Source organism: Erinaceus europaeus, chromosome 6 (assembly GCF_950295315.1).
Source record: "Erinaceus europaeus chromosome 6, mEriEur2.1, whole genome shotgun sequence".
NCBI classification, from domain to species: domain Eukaryota; kingdom Metazoa; phylum Chordata; class Mammalia; order Eulipotyphla; family Erinaceidae; genus Erinaceus; species Erinaceus europaeus.
Window position 1 is genome coordinate 4110563 of NC_080167.1, and position 21562 is coordinate 4132124.

At 57.2% G+C, this 21562-nt stretch overlaps 2 protein-coding genes across 8 annotated transcripts in view; both read right to left on the reverse strand.

Annotated features, from left to right (window-relative positions):
* MYO18B (myosin XVIIIB) overlaps positions 1-3835 on the reverse strand; it is a 69267-nt gene extending 65432 nt beyond the window's left edge. The window contains 1 exon segment of the mRNA XM_060192661.1: positions 3649-3835. The gene's annotated coding sequence lies outside the window, so the exon portion shown is untranslated.
* A 4129-nt stretch (positions 3836-7964) lies between these two features.
* Positions 7965-21562, reverse strand: part of GRK3 (G protein-coupled receptor kinase 3) — an 85182-nt gene continuing 71584 nt past the window's right edge. For 5 of the 7 annotated variants that reach the window (XM_060192590.1, XM_060192592.1, XM_060192589.1 and 2 more), the window contains 9 exons: positions 20071-20137; positions 19784-19884; positions 18033-18099; positions 16705-16800; positions 14536-14698; positions 11936-12072; positions 10571-10606; positions 9805-9918; positions 7965-8303 (listed from right to left, as the gene is read on the reverse strand). In XM_060192590.1, coding sequence (XP_060048573.1) covers positions 8142-8303; positions 9805-9918; positions 10571-10606; positions 11936-12072; positions 14536-14698; positions 16705-16800; positions 18033-18099; positions 19784-19884; positions 20071-20137 — 943 coding nt within the window. In that variant the 3' untranslated portion in view covers positions 7965-8141. The remainder of the gene's footprint in view (positions 8304-9804; positions 9919-10570; positions 10607-11935; positions 12073-14535; positions 14699-16704; positions 16801-18032; positions 18100-19783; positions 19885-20070; positions 20138-21562) is intronic. The other 2 variants (XM_060192591.1, XM_060192595.1) reach the window with 2 other exon arrangements.

The following is a 21562-nucleotide window of genomic DNA, read 5'->3' on the forward strand; positions in this document are numbered from 1 at the left end:
GCACAAGGACCTAAGTTCGAGCCCCTAGTCCCCACCTACAGGGGGAAAGCTTCACCAGTGGTGAAGCAGGGCTGCAGGTGTCTCTCTGTCTCTTTCCCTCTCTACCTCCCCCTTCCTTCTCGATTTCAGGTTGTCTCTATCCAAAAAAATAAAGAGTTTTTTTTTTATGTTAAAACGACAAAGTAAACTAAGAGCATCACACAGCGTGATTCTGACTCCAGAACATTCTGACAGGGTCAGGCCATGGAGACAATCAGAAGATTAAGGTCGGAACCATGGAGACAGAGAGCTCAGCCTGACAGAAAAAAGGACCTGCATGCCCAAGGTCCCAGGTTCAATCCTCAGCAACAGTTTATACCAGCACTGAGGAGAGCTCTGGTCTCTCTCTCTCTCTCTCTCTTTCTCTCTCTCTCTCCACAAAATAAATCTTTTTTTTTTGCCTCCAGGGTTATTGCTGGGGCTCGGTGCCTGCACCATGAATCCACTGCTCCTGGAGGCCATTTTTCCCCCCTTTGTTGCCCTTGTTGTTATAGCCTTGTTGTGGTTACTATTGTTGTTGATGTCGTTCATTGTTGAGAAATGGAGAGAGGAGGGGAAGACAGAGAGGGGGAGAGAAAGACAGACACCTGCAGACCTGCTTCACCTTCTGTGAAGCGACTCCCCTGCAGGTGGGGAGCCGGGGGCTCGAACCGGGATCCTTATGCCAGTCTCTGCGCTTTGTGCCACCTGCGTTTAACCCGCTGCACTACCGCCCAACCCCCTCAACAAAATAAATCTTAAGAGATCAGGGACTGCAAGGGCCAGGCTGTGGTGGCTTATCAATTTAGAAGATAATTAGGGAGTCAGGCGGTAGCACAGCAGGTTAAGCGCAGGTGGCGCAAAGCCCAAGGACCAGCGTAAGCATGCGGGTTCGAGACCCCGGCTTCCCACCTGCAGGGGAGTCGCTTCACAGAAGGTGAAGCAGGTCTGCAGGTGTCTGTCTTTCTCTCCCCCTCTCTGTCTTCCCCTCCTCTCTCCATTTCTCTCTGTCCTATCCAACAACAACATCAATAATACCTACAACAATAAAACAGCAAGGGCAACAAAAGGGAATAAATAAATAAACATAAAAAAGAAGATAATATTACAGGGCCGGGGGTGCTGCACCTGGTTAAGTGCACACATTACAGTGTGGAAGGACTCAGGTTCAAACCCCTGGTCCCCACCTGCAGGAGGAGAAATCCTCATGAGTGGTGAAGCAGGGCTGCAGGTATCTCTCTGTCTCTCCCTCTCTGTCTTCCCCCTCCCCCCCTCTCAATTTCTCTCTGTCTCCATCCAATAATAAAGAAATAAACATTTAGAATTGATCAGGGGTTGCGTGGGGCTGGAGCAGAATGAGAGAGGAGTCACCAAAGCCAGAGGAATGTTAGGATGGTGACGCTATTCTGGGTGTCTCTAATTATGGATCCCTGCTGGGACCCGTCTGTCCAGACCACAGAAGGCAAGGGAGTGCTGTGCTGTGTGTCGGGGGGATGGCCCTCAGCTGCCCCGGACTCCCATGGCAGGGATTGTCACCAGTGGAAAAGTCAGTGTCCCTCTCCCTTGTAAGTCTACAGCTGTTCTTTAAAAAAAGTCACTTATCAATGAAAGAAAACAACTTTGGGGGGCTGGGCGGTGGTGCACCCGGTTAAACACACACAGTCCTATGAGCAAGGACCCAGGTTCGAGCCCCTCCCACCCTGCTCCCCATCTGCTGTGGAGACTCTTCACAAGTTGTGAAGCAGGTCTGCAAGTGTCTCTCTCTTTCTCTCTCCCTCTTTCTCCCCTCCCCTCTCAATTTCTCTCTGTCCTATCCAATAAAAAAATAGGAAAAATTAAACAGCTTTTGGGCTTTGGTGGTGGATGTGAAGCTACAGTCCGTGTGTGTGTGTGTGTGTGTGTGTGTGTGTGTGTGTGAGAGAGAGAGAGAGAGACACTCCAGGGTTATCGCTGGGGCTAGGTGCCAACTGCGCCTGTGGCCATTTTTTCCATTTTATTGAATAGGACAAAGAGAAATTGAGAGAGGAAGGGGAGATAGAGAGGGGGAGAGAAAGACAGACACCTGCAGCCCTGCTTCACCGCCGTGAAGACTCCCCTACAGGTGGGCAGCCAGAGTTACACTTATTACTATGTGTGCTTAACCGGGTATGCTGCCATCTGGTACCCTGAAACAAACTTTCTAAAAGTGTGTGATGATGTAAGCCAGTAAAAAGTGAGTTCACACCACACCACGCAGCTCAGCCCCCTTGCTGTTGAGGACGGTGGCTGGTGGCTGGTGGCTGCCCACCCAGACCAGACAGGGGGGGGGGCATGGCCAGTGTCCCAGGTGGGGGACACGGGGAGGAGCTCTCCTGTAACTGGTGTAGGGCATGGCTGCCCTACTCTTGGACCCTGAACCTGGGAAAAGCCCTTGTTGATGGCCTCCTCAGACGCCCTGATTCTGGGACAGGGGCCGTTGGGCTGAAACTAAAGGAAGGGGCTGGTCCCAGGCCAGTGACGGCAGCCTGAGAGGCCGTGAGGTGACCAGGTGCACATGCAGGTAGCACCAGTAGACCTGAGGACTCGCAGCTCCTCAAAATCCAATGATCAGGACACTCCCACCCGCCCGCCCTCCCCGCCCCTCCCTCCATATGCTCCCCTGCCCTCCTGCTGTCATTCCCGAAAATTTTTTTTATATTTATTTATTCCCTTTTGTTGCCCTTGTTGGTTTATTTGGGTTGTAGTTATTATTATTGTTGTTGTTGTTGGATAGGACAGAGAGAAATGGAGAGAGGAGGGGGAGAGAAAGATAGACACCTGCAAACATACTTCACTGTTTGTGAAGCAACTCCCCTCAGGTGGGGAGCCGGGGGATTGAACCGGGATCCTTCCATCAGTCCTTGAGTTGAGCCACCTGCGCTTAACCCGCTGTGCTACCGCCCGACTAGCCATTCTGATCCTCACGCCCTCCCCTACCCACAGGAGGACAGCCCCAGGCCAGCGAGGGCTCAGGATGCTGTCACCCAATTCCGGACCCTCAGGGGGCAGGACAGGGCACAAGCCCACAGTTTCAGTGGCCCAGACTTCTCAGGCCTTTGGGACAGAAATCCAGGCAGCGAAAGGGTCAAAACCGGTGGGGCTGCCCCCTGCCGGCGGGGCTGCCCCCTGCCGGCCACCTCCGCAGTGGGTTCTGGGCCTGTGGCTGGGGAGGCCCTGACTCCCGGGAGGGAGGCTCCACTGCCAGCCTCACCCCTCCCTCCCTCAGCCCCACAGAGGCCCCCCCACCCCCACCCAAGGCCTGTCTCATTCAAAGGCCTGGAATTAGGCAGGTAGGGAGCGACACACATGAGCAAGAGTAAAAAATAAGACCCCTAACTGGCCAGGACACCCAGTTAGGCTCCTTGAGCAAAGTGTAGCAATGGCTGCCAGGTCCCTGAGTAGGGATCTGGCCCCAGGTTGTGCTGATAAGTCCTGTCCGCAAACGCCCGGCCTGTCCCAACCGACAGAGGGAGAGGCCACACTCCACACCACAAGGCCCCAGAGAAGCCCAAAAGGTCCCTGTTCCCACTCCCAACCATGGCCCCCAAAGCACATTTCAGAAGACCAAAGCCCACCCACCCATGGGGGCCCATCACGCCCGCCGCACTCTACCTTGTGCAAAGCAGGCCAAGGGTCCGAGGAGCACGCCTGCCTGGGAGTCACCCCGGGCCACTCAGAGCCCAGCGGCCGGCGTTTGGGGGCCAGGAGGAATGCCAGCCGCCGTCCGTCTGAAGCCCTCACACACACTTGTCCCTCCGGCCTGCCCGTCCTCCCCACCCCCTCCCGCAGCCAGTGTGCTCGAAGCAGCTGAGTTGACAAGTCATCGCTAAAATTAGCCCGTGAACCCAGGTCTGGCCAGGAGACAGGCCAGGGCCGCCCCACCAGGCCTCTCGGAGAGCATGGACTTATTTGGTGGCGTGGAGCAGGGGAGGGGACAGCTCTGGTCGCAAGCACATTCTCACCGGGCACACCCACACAGATAGCCAGAGGTCACGGGGGCGGGCCAGGCAGTCCTGCACCTGTCAGCTGGCTCCGGGGAGCCCAGAGCGAGTGGCACTATGGCCCCCGCAATCAAATAATCACATTGTCTTTTCTTTATATTTTATTTATTTATTTTTGCCTCCAGGGTTATTGCTGGGGCTTGGTGTCCGCACTACAAATCCACTGCTCCTGGAGGCCATTTTTTCCTATTTTTTGTTGCCCTTGTTGTTGTTATTGTTGCCATTATGTTGTTGTTGAATCAACAGAGAAATGGAGAGAGGAGGGGAAGACAGAGAGGGGGAGAGAAAGATAGACACCTGCAGACCTGCTTCACCGCCTGTGAAGCGACGCCCCTGCAGGTGGGGAGCTGGGGGCTCGAACCGGGATCCTTACGCCGGTCCTTGCACTTTGCGCCACGTGCGCTTAACCCGCTGCGCCACCGCCCGACCCCCCCTGCATCATCTTAAAGATTTATCTGAGAGCAGGAAGATGAGAAGAAGATATGGTACTAGGAACTCTGGTGGTGGGAACTGTATGAATTATACCCTTTACCCCACAATCTCATCGATGATTATTAAATCACTAATAATAAAAAAAAGGAAGTTGAAAAATAAGGAAACACAAAGCAGCACTTGGACTGGAGTTGTTGGTGTATGGCACCAAAGTCAAAGACTCTGGGTGGGGGGAGGGTTCAGGTCCGGGAACATGATGGCAGAGGACGACCTAGTGGGGGGTTGTACTGTTATGTGGGAAACTGGGAAATGTTACATATGAACAAACTAGTGTGCTTTACTGTTGATTGTAAACTATTCGTTCCCAATAAAGAAAAAAATAAAATTATATTAATGTATGGAGGGGAAAAAAATCAAATACTTTAAAAAAAAAGTGTATTCTAAAAAAAAGAAGAAGAAAATGGGAGGAATGAGGGGAGACCGGCATACAGCTCGGCTCTGGAGAAGGTAGTCGCTCTCCTGGGTCTCGCTCCAGGGCGTTCATACTGACACCTTCGGTGCGTGTGCTGCGGGCGTCCCTCCCGCAAAATGCTGCATTAGCCGGGCTGGGAGACAGCTCAGCCAGGTAGGGCACTAACCCGCAGGCCGGAGGCCCCAGAGGTCCCAGGGTCCGTCCCCAGCACCGTCACACGCCGCCATCACTGGCCGGGGCTCTGGTGTCTCCCAGAGATAGCTCACCTGGTCCGGCGCCTGCCTTGGCACCCCCAGCCCACCACGGGGGAGCTGGGGGCTCTGTGTTTCTCTCTTACAGAGTCAGCTTGGTGTGGTGAAAATCCCGTGCGGGAGGCTTCAATATGTCCAAAAACAAAGAAATGAATAACAAACACTTAAGTAGGCAGCCTGGGAGCTCACAGCTTTGAGAACACTAGAATTGTGGCTCAAGGTTCTTCTTTTTCTTTTTAATCTTTTTATTTATTTATGATTGCATAGAGACAGAGAGAAATTGAGAGGGGAGAGGGAAGACAGAGAGGAAGAGAGAGAGACACCTGGGGACCAGGGGCTTGAACCCGGGCCCTTGCTCACTGTAATGTGTGCACTCAACCAGGTGGGTCACCGCCTGGCCCCTGGCACAAGGTTCTAAGTTTGATCAGTGCTTTGGTATTCTCTCCCCCCCCCCCATAAATAAATACCTAAAATCCTTTTCTTTTTTTTTTTTTTTTTTTATGAAAGTCGTGTTTGAGGAGATGCTCGTTTTGTAACCCTGGGCCCCAGGCTCAATTCCTAGCCCCACAGAGGGCCAACTCTGTGCTCTGGTCTCTCTCACTAAATAACTGAACCTTTATTTTTATATAAATGTCTGGCATTGTGAATGCAGGCCAGTGGAACCTGGGGGCAGTTACTTAGCTCAAAAATGCTCTGAGGCTTGGGGACCGAGAAGAGAGGGGGGGACATGGCGCAGACAGCAAGACCACAGCAAGTTCCCAGAGGCCGTGACAGACCTCTGCTGAGACACGGAGGACAGAAGGAAGGAACCACACGCCTCAGTGACCCCAGCAGACACGTGAGCCGGAGGCCCTGCACGCAGCAGAGACAGATTCGCAGCAGTCGATCCCCTTTTATTCCACAGGTTCCACTGGGTTCACAGCAGAGCTTGACATGGTCTTTTTTATTTTTTTTTCAGGCATCGCTTTATTGATTCCTTTGAATTAGGAAACAAAGACGTAAAATGACACTATTTTATAAAAATAATAACTCGGAGCCTTTTCTTTGACAATGTGAAAATGGCCCGGCCGTAGACAGCTAGAACAGCAGGAGGCGTGTGCACACTGTCCTCCGTGGAAGTTTACTGACGGGGGCACCAGTGCACCCAGACTTCAAAGCCAGCTGGCGCCCAGAGATCACAGCATGGCCTCCTCCGCCCCTCATTGAGATTCACCACACCGCAGCTGCCAAGCCAGGCCCAGCAGCTCCCGCAGCCACCTCCCAGAGTCAGGCCCGAAGACTAGCAGTGTCCTCTTAGTGAGTCACGTAAGTCACCCTGCCAAGACAGGCTATCAGGAATCAAACACAAGGGGGGAGAGACAGGGAAAGGGAGAGGGAGAGGGAGAGGGAGAGGGAGAGGGAGAGGGAGAGGGAGAGGCGGAGGCGGAGGCGGAGGGGGAGGCGGAGGCGGAGGGGGAGGGGGAGAGGGAGAGAGGAAGAGGTGGTTGGGGGGATAAAGGTTTATTTGGAATAACCTTGAAGCAAGAGGGCTCTTGGAGTATTTTCTGACTTAATTTTTCTAGAACATGACACTTGACTTTAGATAGGAGAAGAAATTGCACTTTTTTATAAGGAGGTGGATTGGCCCAGTGGACGCCCTGGCCCAACTCTGAGAGGAGCTAGGCCTCCAGGCCCCATCCCCAAACCCTGCCCTGGAGAAGGGAGGCGGCTTCTGAAGGCCCAGCTGAGTCCTGACAGCAGGGGAGGTGTAGACCAGTGGCTCTGGTGCTTTGCTTCTGGCAAAGGGACTCTGAGTACCATCCCCACCCACCCCTTAGTCACGGGGAGGGGGAGTCCGCAGACAGCCAAGGTGGATGTGACTTCTGCCTCTGCTCCTAGGAGCTCAACCAGGATCTCGACCTGGAGCCCGACTCAGGGGAAGCGTCTTGTAAACTGTTAACACTCGGTTCCTGTGAACAGTGACACCCGTGACCCAGTCGTCACACCAGTGGGGGACTCCCACTTTGGGGCCGCCGCTACCATTTGCAGCCCGATGAGCTGGTGACCCAGATTCACTGTGGGTAACAGAGGCCGGGGTGCCGCGGGGTGGGGGGCCCAGGGCGAGGACATGGACACCCCAGCCTGTGCCAAGGGCCACCCACGGCAGACAGGTGGAGGGCAGCTCCGGTTCTACTCGCACAGGGCCACGGACACCGACCGGCACGCACACGAGGTACCTGCCACACGCTCACTCGTTCCAGAAGGTTTGCCTGAGGCTACGTGGAGCTGAAGGACTGAGGGACTGAGGGACGGGGTTGTCCTCTGGCCCTGCACATGCGTCACCACTGTCTCCGAGGCTGGCCAGAAGGAACCAGAGTCTTGGCAATCTGCAGGTGTTTATTGTCAGGCCCCAGGCGGCCTCGCCCTCGGTCCCCAGCAGCAAGTGGGGCTCCAAGATTTGCAGAACATTCCAGCTGCTCTGCCATGTGGGGTCCGTCACTGAGAGACTGCAGACCCCAGCCCTCACTGGGGTGGGGGTGACGGCCGTGCTAAAGGCTTCTTCTGGGGACTCCTGTGGTCTCCTGATGCCTTCTGGGAAAGCAGCTTCATGCCCAGCCCAGGCTGGGACATAGGAGACACAGCCAACGGCCATGGCAGCAGCAGGGGCAGAGATGGGGGCCCTGGCCCCTCGGGGACCACACTGGGCACTCCTGGCCACATGACGCCCCCTCCCACTCGGGAGCTCTGAGATCCATCTGGGGTCAGTCAGACTGGACCGGGCGGGAAGCAGGGGTCACCAAGGCTTGGCTGACGTGGGGGACCTGTGGACACACCTTTCCACGTGGTCTGGGGGTGGCCCCATCCCTCGGGCGTCCTGGCGGCCATCTCCCCAGCGGCCGGTCCCCGCTCGGCTCGGGCTCCCCTGCAGGGCCGCAGCCCCGTGTTACAGGCCCCTCAGGCCCTGTGTCATCAGAGCCCGTTGCTGTTGCGCTGGCAGAGGGGCGGCTTGGCGAGCTCCAGAGTGTTGGACCGAGTCTTGTGGAGGAACTTGGGGGCCCGGCGCAGGAGCCTCTGGGCCTCCATGAAGGCGTCTGTCAGCTCCTTCTTCCACTGGACAAACTCGGGGTCGCTCTGTGGGGAGACACAAAGCCACAGGCTGGGATGGCTTCCCTCCCCCGCCAGCAGACGTGGGTGTCATGGCAGTGACCAGAGCCCCCGGGACCCCACAACACCCCCGGAGATGGAGCACAGTAGCTCCTGCCTCCCTGCCCCAGCAGATACAAACTGGGGGGGGGGGCACAGAGACTCTCTCCAGGACCCCTGCAGGGTCCCCCAGCCACACACACCCCACAGCACACAGCAGCCTTCAAGGACAAAAGTGCGGCTACAACAGGCTTTGGGGGAGGGACACACACAAAGAGCACAGCCCTGTCAAGACAGGTCACTTCGGTATCCGATATGCATTTTAAAAAATATTTATTTATTTGTTTATTTCCTTTTGTTGCCCTTGTTGTTGTTGTTTTTATTGTTGTAGTTATTATTGTTGATGTTGTCCTTGTTGGATAGGACAGAGAGAAATGGAGAGAGGAGGGGAAGACAGAGAGGGAGAGAGAAAGACAGACACCTGCAGACCTGCTTCACCGCCTGTGAAGCGACTCCCCTGCAGGTGGGGAGACGGGGGCTCGAACCGAGATCCTTACACCGGTCCTTGCGCTTTGTGCCACCTGCGTTTAACCCGCTGTGCTACCGCCCGACTCCTGTGATATGCATTTTTTAATTCAAATTTTTTTAATTGATTTGCTGAGACAGAGAGAAATTGAGAGGAAGGGGGAGGTAGAGAGGGAGAGAGAAAGAGAGACACCTGCTGCCCTGCTTCACCACTCGTGAAGTTTCCCCCCTGCAGGTGGAGACTGGGGTCTTGAACCTGGGGCCTTGCACATGGTAACATGTGCTCCTCTCAGTCTGCCATGGCCGGCCGGCCTCCAGCTGTACTTTAACCCGTGAGCCTCAGCCTCAAGCGTGCAGAAGGATGCAGGCTCCAAAGTCAGGGGCCAGATGGGGGCACATTCAGTTAAGATGGCACCTAAGGGCCTGGCTTCAAGCCCCCGGCTCCCCACCTGCAGGGGGGACACTTCACAGGCGGCGAAGCAGGTCTGCAGGTGTCTCTCTGTCTCTCCCTCTTGCTCTCCCCTCCTCTCTCAATTTCTCTCTGTCCTGTCCAATAAAATGGGGAAAAAATGGCCACCAGGAACAGTGGATTTGTAGTGCCAGCACTTTAAACATACACACACACACACACACATATATATGAAGAAAAAAATCTTAAAAGAAGAAGAAAGTCACATGACACAGAAGCTTCTGGGCTATGCTAAATGCTGGTAGCCCCCCAGAAGGGACAGTTGTGATCCCACACCTCCTCCCCCTCTCCAACCTCCCCCTCCTCCTCGTCCTCCCCCTCCTCCTCCTGGTGGCTCCCCAAGTCTGTCTGGTCAGGGAAGGTGCTGTGTTTGCTGATAGGCCTGAGCCCGGGCGCTGCCGGGTCTGCGTGCGAGCGAGCCCGGTGTGGGGAACCTGGAGCCCCCGTGTCCGCCGTGTCCGCCTGGCACCCACATGGACGCTGCCCGGTCCTCACCTCACACTGCAGCACAAACTGCTTGCCGCCCTTAATCCTCAGCAAGATGCACTTTCTGTCTTTGATCTGCGTCTCTTCCACAGACAGAATCTGCTCCATGGCCAGGAGGCTTTGCTGCCAGGAAACACGGAGAAAAGGGAGAGATCCCGTCACTTCACTCTCCCCCATCACTTCGGGGCCCGTGATGGGAGCAGCTGCTGGGGTGCCCGGGTCAAGCCACATGAGTCAATGCTGCCCCAAGGTGTCAACTCAGAAGAAGTAAAAGCAAACACACACGCGCACACACACACACACACACACACACACAAACACACACACACACACAGCCTTTTCGTTTCTTTGGTAGTGTTCTAGGGAGGCAGGGTGACTAGAACGGGAGACAGGGGTGCTGGCGTCCCCAGATCGCGGAGAATCACGGCAAAGAAAGAACTGTCTCTGTGGGCAAGACAGCAGGCTGGCTCCCGCCACACAGACCTGATTGGGGGGGGGGGGTGATTAGGAATCACATTCAGATCACGCGCGGGTTAATCGCCATCAAAACGGTGGAGAGGGAACGTGGGAGCCGCACACGGCCGGCAGAGGGGCGGCGTCCTGCAGGGCAGCCGGGCAGGGCCGTGTGGGCGGGTGTTAGCACGTTCACAGCGTTTTGATGAGAACCAATCGTGTCAAGCAGGCAGGCGGCATCGCATCGTGACAGATGCTCACGGGAGGCCCGTAGCACAGAAGCTGGGGGGGGGGGGGGATGCTGCAGCCGCCCGCACCTTACCAGTTTGTGCTTTTTGGAATAAATACTCCAGGAGTCCTAGGTGAGAAACAGCAATGTCACGGACACTCGGGTTTGAGTTGTCCTTTCTACTACAAATCCATCAGTGAACGAGGGGGAGGAGGCAGAGAGAGCACTCAGGGCTGCCCCCCCCCTTCAAGCCAGGGACACGGGACATTAAACAAAGTCTTAAGTTTCAAGTTTTTCAAAGTTCCTGAGCCCACCTGCAGGAGGAAAGCTTCATGAGTGGTGAGGCAGGGCTGCAGGTGTCTCTCTGTCTCTCTACCTCTCTCTCTCTCCTGCTCTCTCAGTTGAAGGAAGGAAGGAAGGAAGGAAGGGAAGAAGGAAGGGAGAAAAACCACCACTGGGAGTGGTGGAGTCATGGTGTAGACGCTGAGCCTCTATGATAAACCTGATGGCAATAAAAAAAAAATAAATCAGAACAAAATTCCTGACAAGTGGGACCATTTCCCTTCCATGGTTACGGTCGTGCCTTGCCAGCAAGTAGCATCATAACCACACAGTGTGCCCACGGGCACCGGATGTCTGAAGACACCCTCAGCACAGTCTGGCCTGGCCCTCCCCAGCACGGGAGCCACGACTCAAGACCCCCGAGCGGCATCATTCCTGTCGGGCAGGGACCTTTCCCCGCACTCCAGGCCCGGCGAGGAGACCTTATTCGTAAGGCCCTCGGCCGTGTGCCGGAGCCCAGTCTTGAGTGAAAGCTGGCCCACAGCCGGCATCCCGCAGACACGGCCAGCGTCCTGAAGACGAGGCGGGTTCCCTCCTCGGGGCAAGCAAAAGGAGAAATTCTGAACTCAGCTTCTGAGGCCTGGGGCTGCTGTCCCGTTAAGGGAAAGGTGATGCCCACTCCCCCCACGCCCAGTGGTGCCTTCAAGGGGGCGAGTCCTGGGCTCTTTACAACCTGGCATGGGGGAGATACCGCCTGCCTTGTGAAAAGGGGGGCAGACAGCAGTGTGGATCAATGCTTCCTCTCTCTCTCCTCTATTTCATCTTCAGAAACATCTGGAAGGTGAAAGGCTATGGCCCCTTCCTGTGTGTGGCCTGATTCAGCTCAACCACCTCACCAGGAGGACAGGGAAGGGAGGTGGGTGTGTGCCCCGTCCCGACTGCCTTTCCTCCCGTCCCACCAGCCCACCCGGCCCCACACCAACCTCCCCCAGGCAGCCCTCCCGGGTTTCTCTGCATGGCCTCGTTCTCAGACAAGCCCCTTCCCTGTGCAGGGACACGGGCAGCAACGCCAGACACCTGTGTGCACTAGCTGGGGGCTGAGGGGAGTGTGTGTGAGTCCCAGCAGCTGGGGGGTGGCACGTGGCAGGAGGGACCCTCACCCCTCGCCCCACTCACCCGGGACTCCGCCTCTCCTTGCCACTCCAGCCTGTTGGGGAAGAGGTAGAAGTAACGGCGCTGCCACTGCGTGAGGAAGGGGTTGCCCAACTTCAGCATGTGCCCGTGCACGATGCAGTCCCTGCCCAGCGCGTAGTCTGAGGGGAGAGAGGGCGGGTGTCTGCGTCAGGCCCTGACGAAGAGCCTCTGAGCAGAAGGCACAGACGGGAACCATCAGCCCTGCCGGAGACACCTGTGCCGGGAACCCCAGGACCCAGGTTCAAGCTCCGGGTTACCACGTGTTTCAACTATGCAGAGGGGGAACTGCACAAATACTGCGGTGATGTTGTGGCCTCTCTCTCTCTCTCTCTCTCTGTCTCTCACCATCTCTCCTTCTCTCCCTCTATAAAAGAGAGAGAGAGAGAGAGAGAGATTCCACCTGGAACAACAGAGCCATGTGAGCATGGAGTCCCAGCAATTAACCCAACAACCCTGGTGGCAAAAAAAACAAAAGCCAATAAATAAAAACGGTCAGTTTGAAGAGACTGTCTTGGATGGAGACTCTGAAAGGCTTTTTGAAAAGCTTAAACCACCCACTCACCCCACCCTCTGGAGCATCCAGCAGCCCAGCGTCAGGCAGGATCTCTGAGCTCTGGACTCAGCAGAGAACAAGAGACCCAATTCCTGCCCGTTGAGGACCCACAGCTGGTGGAAGACTCAGAGGCCGGCATCCCGAGCACACGGCCCAGGGCTCCAGGTGGGGTGGGCAAGGGGGGTTTCCCAACGCTGCATTGCCAGTGGGTCTCAAGTGTGACTTTTCTACTCCTGCCCCCAGGGGCCTCGGTTCTCTGCTCAGGTGTTCTCTGGGGTCTCCAGGCAGGACCCAGCACCGCCCTGCCCAGCCGCTTACACATGAAGACCATCTGTTCTGGACATTCTGACCCAGAGCCCCTGAACGAGGCCTCCTGACAGACGTGTCTGTGCCCAGGTCGACCCTTCAACATTCCAGTGGCGTCACGGTTCTCCGGGGCTCAGGCGACGCTGGCAGGGCCCCAGGATGCTCTCTCTGGGGACAGGATGCTCGGCTCAGGGACAGGCCCCCCACCCCAGTCAGACAGAGGTGAGCGTGACCAGTGGACCCCGAGGCTCCCCTGTGTCCTCCCACGGCCTGACTCCCCAGGGTGTGCGGCACAGCTCAGCTGGTAACAAAGGCCGCTGGGCCACTGTCCCATCGGCGCAGGGAGGCCCCCACCGAAGTGGTGATGGAGACACAGGTGCAGAGAGGAGACCACAGAGGCTGCAGGCGCAAAGACACACACAGCTCGAGTGCCTGGCCTCGCTGCACTGTGACATAGGGGACCATGTGCACCACAGAGACAGAGAACGGGCCTGCCATCTATTTCGGTGGCAGTCACGCCAGCCTCACGGAGACCTGCGCTCAGAGGTGAAGCAAAATGGGGTTTTAATCGCCAAGCACAATCATCAATTCAGGCAGACGGAAGCTGCAGAGGGAGAGGGCACTGCCCAGTGCACCAGGCAAGATGGTTTAGGAGCCGATGCCAAAGACTTGGCCTTTTTTGTTTTTAATCTAAATAAGTCATGTGATCGTTGCAACTGATCGTACAGTCTGGCGAATTTTCAGTGCTGCTTCTGATCGGCCTGTAGGATGAGGGGACACACCTTCCTCTCTCCTTCCCTCTTTCTCTTATTGAAACTGAGATAGGAGGGGGAGGTAGGGAGGGGGAGAGACAGGTGCAGCCCTTCTCCACCACTCGTGAAGCTTCCCCCCTGCAGGTGGGGAGCAGGGGCTTGAACCTGGGTACTTGTGCACTGCAGTGTGTGCACTTAACCAGGGGCGCCACCACCTGGCTCCTCTCTTTCCTCCTCCCTGCCCGCTGCCCCGCTTCTCCCCAGGACTAGCGATATATTTTGAACTAAAAATTTTAAATGCGGGAGTTGGGCGGTAGCACAACAGGTTAAGCGCACGTGGCACAAAGCGCCAAGGACCGGCATAAGGATCCCAGTTCAAGCCCTGGCTCCCCACCTGCAGGGGAGTCGCTTCACAGGCGGTGAAGCAGGTCTGCAGGTGTCTGTCTTTCTCTCCCCTTCTCTGTCTTCCCCCTCCTCTCTCCATTTCTCTCTGTCCTATCCAACAACAACAACATCAATAACAACAATAAAACAACAAGGGCAACAATGGGAATAAATAAATAAATATATATTTTTTAAATTTTTAAATGCAGGGTCTCTTGTTCCTGAGTGGTGGAGAAAGGCCACGTAGGGACAGCAAAATGGTCAGTCCCAAGAGAGGACACAGGTCACAGCCCAGAAGTGGGCGACCACTCTGCGGTCACTCAGCCTTGGAGGGAAAGCGTCCGAGCCAGTCGGCCCCCAGGGGGAGAGGCCGCCCCACTACAGATGGCATCTCTCCCTCTCAGCAAGCCCCTCCTGAACCCACGGTCAGCGTCCCCCGGCCAGAGGCGGCTCACAGCGACAGTGGACGGCACTGGCCGGCCTCTTCCAGGAAGCGCACTGTCCCCAGACAACCCTCCGGTTTCCCCAGAGGAACTTCTCCAGAGGACGCCTTAGAGATGGTGGGGAGGTGCCCGCAGACTGCTCACCTTCCTCACGGCCGAGCTGCTTGTTCTTGGCCCTCTTCCTGGCCTCTGCTTTGTCCGTGTCGGCGTTGACGGCGTCGAACACCGTCTCCACCAGCTCCTGCTGCCAGCGCTCGGAGACAACCAGTGGAAAGTTCTTGTAGAGCTCCTGATCGCAGTCCAGGAGCTGCGTGGGGCGAGACGGTGACAGTCATGACTCGGCAGGATGGGGGCCCCCGGGGTCGGGGGCCATGGCCACAGTTCACTGCTCCCTGTGGTGACAACGAGGCCACCAGGGTCCTGAGAGCCAGTGCTGGGTGTCACTGAGGGTGCTAAAAGATGCAGACAGCAAAATAAAACCCCAAGTCCCTGTGGCTTCCTTCACTTGGGGAAGCCCCTCATTGGGAGGAGGGGAGGTCTGGCAAATTCTGGGACAGCCACTATGGGGGATCCCCCGGGGACTCTGAGGCCTGACACCATGGACAGGCAAAGGCCACGGCGTTCACCCCATTGGGAGTGCTCTAAAGTCAGGATGCAGGAGAGTTCAGGGGGTCTGGTCTCTCACAGAGGTAGGAGGGGGCTTGAGGTGCCAGGCCACCTGTGTATCCCAGGTTCCAGCCCTGGCACCACATGGGAATGTCACAATGGCCCCAGGGGAGACTCCAGTGCCATGGTGTCTCTCTGTCTCTCTCTATCAGAATGAGAAAGGGACCCTGAGCAGCCCTGTATCCACAGGGGGAAAAATACAAAGCAGTTGTGACAAAAATAATTTGGGGGGGGCGAGCAGTAGTGTGCAAGGTTAAGCGCACATAGTAGGAAGTGCAAGGATCTTGGTTCGAGCCCCAGCTCCCCATCTGCGGGGGGGGGGGGGGGTGTCACTTCACAAGTGGTGAAGCTGGTCTGTAGGTGTCCGTCTTTCTCTCTCCCTATCTCCCCCTCCTCTCTCAGTGTTTCTCTGTTCTATCCTATTTTTTTTTAATGGGAAAAAAATGGCCTCCAGGAGCAGTGGATTCATAGTGCCGGCACCAAGCTCCAGGGATACGCCTGGAGGAAAAAAAAAAAAAAAGAATTGTGGCCTTCCAGAGCGAGGGAAATGTGAGGGGGGATGACCAGAGGGCTCTGAACTCCAGTTCCATCAGGACCCGGAGAGAGAAAAGGGAAAAGGAAGGACATTTGGCAGTCGTAAAATGTGCAGGTGTGACTCAGAAAAGAAGAGAAGCTGGGGCCTTAAAGGGGAGGAAATAAAGACAGATAGCTGTAAAATTATAGTCAACCCATATCTTCCATCTACAGCCTTAGGAGAACTCATGTCGGTTCCAATGGAGGGACTGGGGATCCAGAATTGTGGTGAGAACGGTGGGGAGTTGTACTCCTGTTATCTTGTAATTTTGCAAATCAATACTAAATCACTAATGATAACAACAATAATAGTAATAATAATAATAATAATAATGACCTGTTCCTAGTGGCACACGGGGCATTCTCCACTGTGCTGAGCTCCCTCCCCGGCCTGCACAGACGCTCCAGGCTCGCGTGCTCAGGTCACAGTCTCCACAGCCACTTGTCCCACCCCCCAGCTGTGTCCCGACAGCACCACTGACTCCTGGGAGGGGGCATTCGGCAGGAGGGGTGGGGAAACTCCAGCAGGGTACGGCCTCCGGGAGCTGTGGGGGGCCGGGAATGTGGGTGCAGGTGCACCTGACTGGGGTGACAGGCTAAGTCTCAGCCCGGTAACAACTCCCCCGGTCTGCTTGGGAAAACAGTGAGGTGAACGAAAGTTGGAAAGATGCAGAAGATTTTCGGCAAAAAAAAAAAAAAAAAAAAAGAATTCTCCCACTGGAGATGGACAAGGAAGGACTCACACCTTCTGTTCAGTCTCTCCTGTCACAGAGACAAAGTGTGGGGTGGGGGCACGGGGTGGAGGGGACCCCACTCCAGCACAGGGCCCCCTCCTGCTCTAAGTTCAGCTGTTGCTGGGAGCACAGAGGTGCCAGCTAGAGGGAAGTCTGGCCGCCCTGGCATCTGTCACACGCGGGGCCAGCAGCCCAGAGGTGAAGACGCTCGGGGAGCCTGACCAGGCTGCTGGGCTCGGACGCCTGCAGGGGTGACACGCTGCGAGCAGGGGGTCCCAAAAGCCAGCTGCTGCGGCTGTCACCAAGCCTGGCTTCCAGTGACATCCCAAACCCGGGGCACCTTGATCCCTTTGGTGTCCTCCTCATCAAATGAGCCGATGTCAAAGGCGTCTGCGGCGTTGACTTCTCCGCGGGGTGGGATCAGGGGCGGAGGGTACTGGGAGATGCAGAGAGCTTGGTCAGGGACCCAGTCATGTAGTCCAGGGGCCCCGCCCCCACCTGCCCCTTCCATAAAGAGCATCAGAGCCAGGCAGTGACAGTTAGATACAATCCACTCATCACACACAGCGGCCACGGGCCAGCCGCCACAGCTGGGGGAGAGGGGCAGGGGGCCCCTCAGGGGCCCCCATTTCTGCTCTTCTATGCAGAGCTGAGAAATGAACCCAGGGCCTCATGCGACTAGCTGTCCTACTAATAGCCTCCCCAGGTCAATTCTTCCATTCTCCATAATTTAGTGAGAGACAGAGAGAGAGGAGAAGAGACCCCACAGCCCTGCCCTCCCTCCATGGGGCTCCCTGGGTGCTGTGCAGGGTGCTGAGAGAGGAGAGACCCCACAGCCCTGCCCACCCTCCATGGGGCTCCCTGGGTGCTGTCCATGGTGCTGAGAGAGGAGAGACCCCACAGCCCTGCCCACCCTCCATGGGGCTCCCTGGGTGCTGTGCCTGGTGCTGAGAGAGGAGACACCCCACAGCCCTGCCCACCCTCCATGGGCTCCCTGGGTGCTGTCCAGGGTGCTGAGAGAGGAGACACCCCACAGCCCTGCCCACCCATCCATGGGGCTCCCTGGTTGCTGTCCATGGTGCTGAGAGAGGAGACACCCCACAGCCCTGTCCACCCTCCATGGGCTCCCTGGGTGCTGTGCAGGGTGCTAAGAGAGGAGAGACCCCACAGCCCTGCCCACCCTCCATGGGGCTCCCTGGGTGCTGTGCCTGGTGCTGAGAGAGGAGAGACCCCACAGCCCTGCCCACCCTCCATGGGGCTCCCTGGGTGCTGTGCCTGGTGCTGAGAGAGGAGAGACCCCACAGCCCTGCCCACCCTCCATGGGGCTCCCTGGGTGCTGTGCAGGGTGCTGAGAGAGGAGAGACCCCACAGCCCTGCCCACCCTCCATGGGCTCCCTGGGTGCTGTGCAGGGTGCTAAGAGAGGAGAGACCCCACAGCCCTGCCCACCCTCCATGGGGCTCCCTGGGTGCTGTGCATGGTGATGAGAGAGGAGAGACCCCACAGCCTGCCCACCCTCCATGGGCTCCCTGGGTGCTGGTCCTCAAACCAGGTCCTCACACACAGTGCAGAACAGGGAGGGCAGAAAAGAGAGCATGAGTGGGGTGGCTGGGTGGGACTCTGGGGTCGGAGGCGGGGAGGGGGAGAGGTGTGGCCCCAGGTGGGGGTACCTTCTGCAGGTAGACGTGCTGCCAGTCGATGCCTCTGAAGAACACGTGCTCCTTCACTTCCTGTGAGCTGGGGGGAGAGTCACGGGGTCAGCACTTTGGAGACCCCAGAAGTGCACCTGTGAGCACATTCTCCTGTGGAGAAGTGGCACCCCCCCACCCGGCCCCCACCCCAGTCCTCCTAACACCCAAGGAGGCATAAGCTTTCTGGGGAGCCCTGCAAGACGGGGGCGGGGGTGGGACCAGGGTGCAGCCCTGTGGGGCTGAGCTGAGAAGGTCCCTTTCAGTTTAATGGCTCCCGAGTGTGTCTGTGACTCTGTCTGTGTGAGCCTGCACACATGGACCCCTTTAAGAAGGAGAGTTCTGCTTTTCAGAGGTGTCTCTGTGCCATGACGGGTGACAGGAGGGGATGGGAAATGGCACACACCTATGATGTATTCAGACACAGTGCGCGCGCACGCACACACACGCGCACACACACACACACACACACACACACACACTCACACACACGTCATTCTTTCCATCTCCACATCCACTGCAGACACCTGCAGCTGTGTCCATTCTAGCGGGAGTGCGGGGCCCCACTGAAGACGTCTGAACACTCAGCAAGTCAGAGCAAAGATACAAGGGGACAGGGTACAAGGGCGGGGGCAGAAACGGCGGATGTGGGGAAAGGGGCACCCACCTGGAAGGGTTCCGAAAGCCCCCCCAAGGGGAGCAGGGGAGGGGAAGTGGCACCAGGGGCCATGTCCCCAGAGGGGCCCCCGGTGACACAGTGAGTGATGCGGAGAGACTGCCCAAGAGGGCTGGGAAGAAAGAGCAGTGTCTTCAGCACGGGGTGTGGGGGGACAGGAGGGTGTGCGGCTGTGTGTGCAGGCCTCCTTGTGCCCCTCTGGGGACACGCACCAGCTGATGGGAGAGGATGCAGACAGGCCGGCGTCGGGGGCCCAGTGAGTGGACGGGGAGCATGGCTGAGGGCCGGGAGAGAAGTGACCGTGAAAGACACAAGGAGGCACAGAGACACTCGGGGACAGAGCCGAGAGAGCACACATGGCCTCCGTTTATAAAGTCAGAGCCCAGCAGCTCCCGTTGAGGTTGGGCACACAGGGAGGGCAGCCTAGGAGTTAGAGCCACGCCGGTTCAGCAAAAGTGCGAGTGGGGATTGGACGCTCTGGAGAGGCCGTTAAAGGAAGGGCCGTGGAGAGCAAGGCGGGCACTGTCACCTCCAGCGAGGGGCGTCTGCGGGCAGCATGCAGCCAAGCTGTGCGTGTGACACAAGCACACCCCTCACTCTGCTGGACAGCAGCTGCGGTCGGCGGCCGTTTACACAGGGAGCAGCGAATAAAACAGGCTCATAAGAGAGCCACCATGGGGTGAGGGGAGAGAGAGAGAGAGAGGGAGGGAGGGAGGGAACCTGCTCAGGAAATCCCAGTGGCACAGTTACAAATGTCGTCACCACTATGACCGAGCCAGGCAGAGCAGGGGTGACAAGGAGAGGGGCCGCTTAGCTCTGAGGGTAAGGACACAGGACAGCAGGGGCAGGGGCAGGGGCAAGAACAGGGATGGGGGCAGGGAAGGGCATGGGGACAGGCACAGGGGCAGAGGCAGAGATGGGGCAGGGCTGAGGCAGGGGCAGGAACAGGGGCAGGGGCAGGGGCAGAGACAGGAATGGGAGCAGGGCCAGGGCCAGGCACAGGGCACAGGACCAGGGCCAGGGGACGGAGGGCTGGGGTGAGAGAGCAGGGACCTACCCGCCCCCGAGGCAGCCCAGCCTCCTGCACACGTCTCTCTGCAGCAAGCCCTCCAGCAGGGACCTCAGCTCCAGGGAGAAGGTATCTGGGAGCTCCACGTTCTGGGAAGAGAGCAAGGACGCCGGGAATTCAGAATCCCGGCCGGGCAGCGGCTCCCATCCACCCAGCCAGCCATTTCTCGGGCCAGGCGTGTGCGTTTCTGAAGAAGAAGCCTGCACGTGTTTACAGTCAAGCGACAAAGCCCAGTCACACTGACCGGGTGCGAGCGCAGTCCTGCGTGTCCTTACCACGGTGAGCGTCATCCGGTCGATCTCGTGCTTGTTTTTGGTCTTGTGTTGCCTGAAGGGGCTGTGGCTGCAGGGGTAAAGGGTGTCCTGTGACCAGGGGGCGCCAGGGAAGGTGGCACTCGTCCCCGTCACTGTCCATCCCCGGCCAGAGCAGACGCAGGCCACGGACGCTCGGACGCTCGCCACGAGAGAGCCGGGCTCGTGGCTGCCGTGGACTCCCTGGTCCTCACTTCCGTGAAGTCACGGCGCTAACAGGAGCTCGAGCACCTCTCCTTCCCCTGCTATTTCAAAGTATTTGTTAGAGAAAAAAAAAAAAACAGTTTGAGTCCACGGGGTCGCTGTGGAAAGAAAACAAAATAGCTCTTTGCAAAGAGCCCTGTCCTTGAGTCCGAGAGATCATATAATAGCTGCCTGCATGCCATTTGATTTTTATCTTTTAGCAAAGGGAGCACTGGCTCTTGCAGCAACATGGGCGTGATGCCACATGCCTGGCAGAAGGGGCACGGCACAGAGACCACCGTGCCCGCAGCCCGAGCAGCAGCACCACACAGCAGGTACTGAACTCAGTCGGGTCAGAGCGCCGGGCCGAGACGCCTCACATTTATGTAGAGACTGTCTGCTCAACATGCAGCAGGAAACAATTACGCTCATCTCCACCTTGCTAGAGATCTGGAGACGCAGGGCCGGGCAGTGACGCAGCCGGTTAAGCGCACATAGTACTAAACGCCAAGGACCCGCACAACGATCCGGGTTCGAGGCTCCGGCTCCCTACCTGCAGGGGAGACACTTCACAGTGAAGCAGGTCTGCAGGTGTCTGTCTCCCTGTCTGTCTCCCCCTCTTCTCTCCATTTCTCTCTGTCCTATCCAATAAAATGGGGGCGGGGGAATGACCTTCAGGAGCAGAGGATTCGTGCTGTCAGCACTGAGCCCCAGCGATAACCTTTGAGGCAAAAAAAAAAAAAAAAGAATCTGGAGAAGCTGGTTTGAAAGGAGACCCAGCCACCAGGAAGAAGTCTGGGAGTGAGACTAGCCCGGCACAGCTTGGGCCCCCACGCCTGTGTGACAGCCTGGGGCAAGACTGTGTGAAAAACACTCTAAGGCTCAGGACAGAGTGGATTCCGGTGTCGACCATGTCAGTCAGCCTGGTTTGGGGAAAGGAAAGAAACCTGCAGGTGCCCTTGCCCAGCGGCCTCGGTGATGGGGTGAGGCCAGACAAGCAGCTCTCCCAGCTCCAGCACCTGCGCTCGCGGCCGTGACCTTCACACGCATGTGTGTGTCTGTGACCACCGGTGGTCAGAGAAGCCGCAACACAGCTTTGCACAGAATATGGTACAACTTTCCTGACAATCTGATACAATATCTGTGAGTGAGTGTGTGTGAGTGTGTGAGTGTGTGAGTGTGAGTGTGTGAGTGAGTGTGTGTGTGTGTGTGTGTGAGTGAGTGTGTGTGTGTGTGAGTGTGTGTGAGTGTGTGTGTGTGAGTGTGTGTGTGT